Here is a 6674-nt window from a genome sequence, read left to right as displayed (position 1 = left end):
GTGGTGACTCTCTGTCTACCTTTAATGGAGACACAACAGGTCTGTATTACGCAGCATGGCTGTCAGGTTGTTGCAGACGCCGAGTCCACAAGGAAAGTTAAAGATTCCATTAGTGTTATGTAGAATGTAACATACATGGAATTCTTTAACTTTCTGTAAGGCAGACAGAGTCTCCTCTTTGTCCGGCATCCATGTGTTGATCTCTATGTCCTTTTGTAGGGTGAAGGGCCAGCACAGGACAGGCCCTTCAGCCCTCAATGTTATGCCTTTGTGGTGGCTCACGTGGCTTGTAAGCCACATGGTGGGGCAACTGGCCAAAATGGCGCCGTCGGGGGTTTCCCTCCTTCCAGCACGGGGCTCAGAAATCCATGCTGGGGGACCACATGACACCCGGGAGATGTCAGCACCCTCCAACGCGGTTCTCAGCCAGGTCCAGGCTGCAATCAACTAGTCTGTTCACTGAGCTCAACCCACCTGGTTGTGTGTGTGTTATTGGGAAGCAGTGTATATGCTGTTACACCTTAATAAATATTTAAACCTTCCTAGCCTGTAACCCTCTATTTTCCCTCCATCCATGTGTGTCTAAGAGTTCCAGCCTCCACCACCAACCCTGGCAAGGCATTCCAGGCCCCCACCACTCTCTGGGTAAAAAAAAACTTCCCCCTGACGTCTCCCCTAAACTTCCCTCCCTTCACTTTGTACACGTGTCCTCTGGTGTTCGCTGATCCTGCCCTAGGAAAAAGACACTGACCGTCCACCCTATCTAGGCCTTTCAGAATCTTGTCGACCTCTATCAAGTCTCCTCTTATCCTTGGGTCTGTGTCTGGGTCTGTATGTGGATTCACGTGTGGGTCAGCATTTAGATCTGTGTGTGGCCATGTGTTTACGTCTGTGTGAGTTTGTGTTTAAGTCTACATGTGGGTCTCTACATGGGTCAATGTATAGATCTGTGCGTAAGTCTGTACTCCAGTGTATGTGTGTTTGTGGGGGTGGGGGGTCCTGTGTTTAGGTTGTGTGTGTGAGCCTGTGCAGGTCTGTGTGTGGGCCTGCAGAGGTGCGTGTAGGACCAGGTACAAGCCATGACTGATGGGCAGTGCAGGAGTGGGGAAGCAGCCTGTCCTGAACTCCTGTCCTCCCTTTCAGGAGAGGGGACTGCACTGACAGAGGAGCGGGCCGTACACATCATCCAGATGACAGAACGGGGTCGGCAGGGACGAATCCGTGCCTCCATCATGAGGAAAATCCGCAAGGAGGAGCAGAGGGAGAAACAGAGGAAGCTGCTGCCCCCAGTCACCAGGCAGCCTAGCCAGGCCGCAACCCTCGTCCAGAAGGTGAGGCGCTGCACCTCGGAGGGGAGGAGGAGGGAGAGGGGGAGGGGGAGGGGTTAAAGACAAGGAGAGAGGGGAAAGGGAAGGGAGGGGGAGGGGAAGGGGCAGGGAGAAATGGGGTAATGGAACATACAGCACAGGACAGGCCCTTCGACTCTCGATGTCATGCCAATCCACATATTTCCTTACAAAAATGAAACCCTCCCTACTCCCTTACCCTCACCCTCCTGTCCCTCTACTGCAGGTATGGAGGGGACACAACCAGAGGAGGAGAATTGTCCAGGAGAGAGCCGAGGAGTTTGAGTTCATTGGAATGGTGAGTTCCCATGTGATGTGTGTGAATAAAAAGGATGCTAAGTGGGCAACTGTGAGCATGTGTGTTCACACGAGTGTGAATGGGTGTGTGTGGGGGGCAGCATGTCTGTATGTGTGAGAGACTGTGTGTGTGTGAGACTGTGCTCATGTGTATGTGTGTCTGCTGCGCGCGTGTGTGAATGTAGGAGGGTGTGTTTGTGTGGAGCAGGTGAGAGGGTATGGGTTGAGTCTCACTGCGTGTTGTACAGGGTGAGGCAGGGCTGCCTTGGGGATCTCTGTCTGCTGTGACCAGAGAACCCCTGGACTGGGGAGAAGGTCTGTGGGGATGTGGGTGGGGTGTGGGTGGGTGTCAGTGGGGTGTGTGGCAGGGGGCTGCTCAGACATGGGATTCTCCCCAGATACTGGGTGGGAGAGGCTCAGATGGGGGGAGGGGGCTTCTCCCTGAAACCTGGGTGGGAGATGCTCTGACAGGGGAGGGGGGCTTCTCTCTGGCCCCTGGTGGGGGATGCTCGGACGGACCGGGGAAGGGGGAGGGGGCTTCTCCCTGGCCCCTGAATGGGGGAATGCTCTGACGGGGGAGGGGGCTTCTCCCTGGCCCCTGGGTGGGAGATGCTCGGACGGACAGGGGAAGGGGGGAGGGGGCTTCTCCCTGGCCCCTGGGTGGGGGATGCTCGGATGGACAGGGAAGGGGGAGGGGGACTTCTCCTGGCCCCTGGGTGAGGGATGCTCGGACGGACAGGGGAAGGGGGATGGGGCTTCGCCCTGGCCCCTGGGTGGGGGATGCTCGGACGGACGGGGGAGGGGGCTTCTCCCTGGCCCCTGGGTGGGGATGCTCGGACGGACAGGTGAAGGGGGAGGGGGCTTCTCCCTGGCCCCTGGGTGGGGGATGCTCGGACGGACAGGGGAAGGGGGATGGGGCTTCTCCCTGGCCCCTGGGTGGGGGATGCTCGGACGGACAGGGGAAGGGGGATGGGGCTTCTCCCTGGCCCCTGGGTGGGGATGCTCGGACAGACAGGGGAAGGGGGATGGGGCTTCTCCCTGGCCCCTGGGTGGGGGATGCTCGGACGGACAGGTGGAGGGGGCTTCTCCCTGGCCCTGGGTGGGGATGCTCGGACGGACAGGGGAAGGGGAGGGGGCTTCTCCCTGGCCCCTGGGTGCGGGATGCTCGGATGGACAGGGGAAGGGGGAGGGGGCTTCTCCCTGGCCCCTGGTGGGGGATGCTCGGACGGACAGGGGAAGGGGGAGGGGGCTTCTCCCTGGCCCCTGGGTGCGGGATGCTCGGATGGACAGGGGAAGGGGGAGGGGTCTTCTCCCTGGCCCCTGGTGGGGGATGCTCGGACGGACAGGGAAGGGGGAGGGGGCTTCTCTCTGGCCATGGTGGGGGATGCTCGGACGGACAGGGGAAGGGGGAGGGGGCTTCTCCCTGGCCCCTGGGTGGGGGATGCTCGGACGGACAGGGGAAGGGGGATGGGGCTTCTCCCTGGCCCTGGTGGGGGATGCTCGGACGGACAGGGGGAGGGGGGCTTCTCCCTGGCCCCCTGGGTGGGGGATGCTCGGACGGACAGGGGAAGGGGGATGGGGCTTCTCCCTGGCCCCTGGGTGGGGGGATGCTCGGACGGACAGGGGGAGGGGGCTTCTCCCTGGCCCCTGGGTGGGGGATGCTCGGACGGACAGGGGAAGGGGGAGGGGGCTTCTCCCTGGCCCCTGGGTGGGGGATGCTCGGACGGACAGGGGAAGTGGATGGGGCTTCTCCCTGGCCCCTGGGTGGGGGATGCTCGGACGGACAGGGGGAGGGGGCTTCTCCCTGGCCCCTAGGTGGGGGATGCTCGGACGGACAGGGGGATGGGGCTTCTCCCTGGCTCCTGGGTGGGGGATGCTCGGACGGACAGGGGGAGGGGGCTTCTCCCTGGCCCCTGGGTGGGGGATGCTCGGACGGACAGGGAGAGGGGGCTTCTCCCTGGCCCCTGGGTGGGGGATGCTCGGACGGACAGGGGGATGGGGCTTCTCCCTGGCCCCTGGGTGGGGGATGCTCGGACGGACAGGGGGAGGGGGCTTCTCCCTGGCCCCTGGGTGGGGGATGCTCGGACGGACAGGGGGAGGGGGCTTCTCCCTGGCCCCTGGGTGGGGGTATGCTCGGACGGACAGGGGGAGGGGGCTTCTCCCTGGCCCCTGGGTGGGGGATGCTCGGACGGACAGGGGGAGGGGGCTTCTCCCTGGCCCCTGGGTGTGGGATGCTCGGACGGACAGGGGGAGGGGGCTTCTCCCTGGCCCCTGGGTGGGGGATGCTCGGACGGACAGGGGGAGGGGGCTTCTCCCTGGCCCCTGGGTGGGGGATGCTCGGACGGACAGGGGGATGGGTCTTCTCCCTGGCCCCTGGGTGGGGGATGCTCGACGGATAGGGGGAGGGGGCTTCTCCCTGGCCCCTGGGTGGGGGATGCTCGGACGGACAGGGGGAGGGGGCTTCTCCTGGCCCCTGGGTGGGGGACGCTCGGACGGACAGGGGGAGGGGGCTTCTCCCTGGCCCCTGGGTGGGGATGTGTGCAGCAGAGGTCTTGCTGTCTGTCATTGGGGATGGATATGTTTTTGTTCAGAGTGTTTGTCTCCATTAGGAAGTGTTTAGTTCAGCGTTTTAAATAATTGAGTGTTCCGAATGATATTAAAATACATTTGGGAAGCAATGAGGCAACAAAGTGCTGAGGTTTTCTGATGGCAGGCCCGGTGCGGAGAGGGAGGCCGGCCACTGCATATTACAACCTCATTACCAAGTCATTTACAGCGTCCTTATGGAGAGCTGTTGCTCTCCACACTGCCTGCCGCCTGCTAACCTGACATTCATTAGCTCCACTTCCCCATCAGCACATGCCTCCCCTTTTAAAACATTGCTTGTCCTATTAGACCCATCTCCATGGAAACCCACAAGTAGGATATAGATGCACCGACATCTCCACTCTGTGTCCTGATATGACAATTATACAATCACGTAAAATTAGTTCAGCTTCCACATCCACAGAGAGGTCTCTCTGCCCCCTCACTCTGAACTGTACGTCAAGGACAGCAGAGCAGAGACAGTCCTGCACTCCGGGGAGGGCAATGGGTGAGGGAAGGGCAGTGCGGGAGAGGGAGGAGGGGAGAGGGAGGGAGGGGAGGGATGAGGTGAGGATGGGGAGATGGGGAAGTAGAGAGGGGAAAGAGTAGGGGACAAGGGGAGGGGGAGAGGTGAGGGTATGAGGGGACAGAGGGGAGAGACCATAGGCCATAGGACCACAGTGGTCGCTCAGTTGGGGAGAGTTCTCCCAAGACACTGTTTTGGGGAAGTGGGGAGCAGAGGTGCCAGGGAGCAGAAATAGACCATCGTGTCTGTCGCATCATAGAATTATTTTCCCACAGCCCCACTTCCTGGCCTTCACCCACAACCTTTGATGCCTTGGCTAATCAAGAACTCATCTTTCTTTGGCTTGGCTTCGCGGACGAAGATTTATGGAGGGGTATGTCCACGTCTGCCGCAGGCTCGTTGGTGACTGACAAGTCCGATGCGGGACAGGCAGGCACGGTTGCACCAGTTGCAAGGGAAAATTGATTGGTTGGGGTTGGGTATTGGGTTTTTCCTCCTTTGTCTTTTGTCAGTGAGGTGGGCTTTGCGGTCTTCTTCAAAGGAGGTTGCTGCCCGCCAAAATGTGAGGTGCCAAGATGCACGTTTGGAGGCGAGATCAGCCCACTGGCGGTGGTCAATATGGCAGGCACCAAGAGATTTCTTTAAGCAGTCCTTGTACATCTTCTTTGGTGCACCTCTGTCTCGGTGGCCAGTGGAGAGCTCGCCATAGAACACGATCTTGGTAAGGCGATAGTCCTCCATTCTGGAGACGTGACCCACCCAGCGCAGTTGGGTCTTCAGCAGCATGGATTCGATCCTTTCGGACTCTGCCAGGTCGAGTACTTCGATGTTGGTGATGAAGTCATTCCAATGAGCGGAGACAGCGCTGATGGAAGTGTTCTAGGAGCCGTAGAGGATGCCGGTTGAGGACCCATGATTCGGAGCCGAACAGGACCGTGGGTATGACAACAGCTCTGTACACGCTGATCTTTGTGTGTTTCTTCAGGTGGTTGTTTTTCCAGACTCTTGTGTAGTCTTCCAAAGGCGCTATTTGCCTTGGCGAGTCTGTTGTCTATCTCTTTGTCGATCCTTGCATCAGATAAAATGGTGCAGCCGAGGTAGGTAAACTGGTTGACCGTTTTGAGTTCTGTGTGCCCGATGGAGATGTGGGGGTGCTGGTGGTCATGGTGGGGAGCTGGCTGATGGAGGACCTCAGTTTTCTTCAGGCTGACTTCCAGGCCAAACAATTTGGCAGTTTCCGCAAAACAGGACGTCATGCGCTGGAGATCTGGCTCTGAATGGGCAACTAAAGCGGCATCGTCTGCAAAGAGTAGTTCACGGACAAGTTGCTCTTGTGTCTTGGTGTGAGCTTGCAGGCACCTCAGATTGAAGAGACTGCCATCCGTGCGGTACCGGATGTAAACAGCGTCTTCATTGTTGAGGTCTTTCATGACTTGTTTCAGCATCATGCTGAAGAAGATTGAAAAGAGGGTTGGTGCGAGGACGCAGCCTAACTCCTCAATCTCTGCCTAAAACACACCCAACATCCTGGCCTCCACAACCGCCTATGGCAACGTTTCATAAATTCACCCCCCTCTGGCTGAAGAAATTCCTCCATAAGTCTATTCTAAGCAGACGCCCTTCAATCCTCAAGTTGTGCTCTCTTGTCCCAAGCTCTCCCACCACAGGAAAGAACCTTTCTCCATCTACTCTATCCAAGTCTTTCAATATTCAAAATGTTTCATTGAGATCCCCCTCATTCTCCTAAATTCCAACGAGTCCAGGCCAAGAGCTGTCAAACGGTCCTCATACAATAACCCTTTCATTCCCGGAATCATCTTTATGAACCTCCTATGGACCCTCTCCAACGTCAGCACATCCTTCCTTAAATGAGGAGCTCAAAACTGCCCACAATCCTCCACATGAGGCCTCACCAGGGC

General features: G+C 58.5%; 1 protein-coding gene across 1 annotated transcript in view; it reads left to right on the top strand.

The window, feature by feature from the left end:
• The first annotated feature begins 1079 nt into the window (after positions 1 to 1079).
• LOC138753143 (dynein regulatory complex protein 11-like) overlaps positions 1080 to 6674 on the top strand; it is a 55449-nt gene continuing 49854 nt past the window's right edge. Inside the window, exons 1-2 of the mRNA XM_069915717.1 lie at positions 1080 to 1331; positions 1573 to 1644. Of these exons, the coding sequence (XP_069771818.1) occupies positions 1080 to 1331; positions 1573 to 1644 (324 nt within the window). The remainder of the gene's footprint in view (positions 1332 to 1572; positions 1645 to 6674) is intronic.

This window comes from Narcine bancroftii, chromosome 2, assembly GCF_036971445.1.
Source record: "Narcine bancroftii isolate sNarBan1 chromosome 2, sNarBan1.hap1, whole genome shotgun sequence".
In the NCBI taxonomy this organism is placed as follows: domain Eukaryota; kingdom Metazoa; phylum Chordata; class Chondrichthyes; order Torpediniformes; family Narcinidae; genus Narcine; species Narcine bancroftii.
Note: the sequence above shows the minus strand (reverse complement) of the source record. Positions and strands in the feature narration are given on the sequence as shown.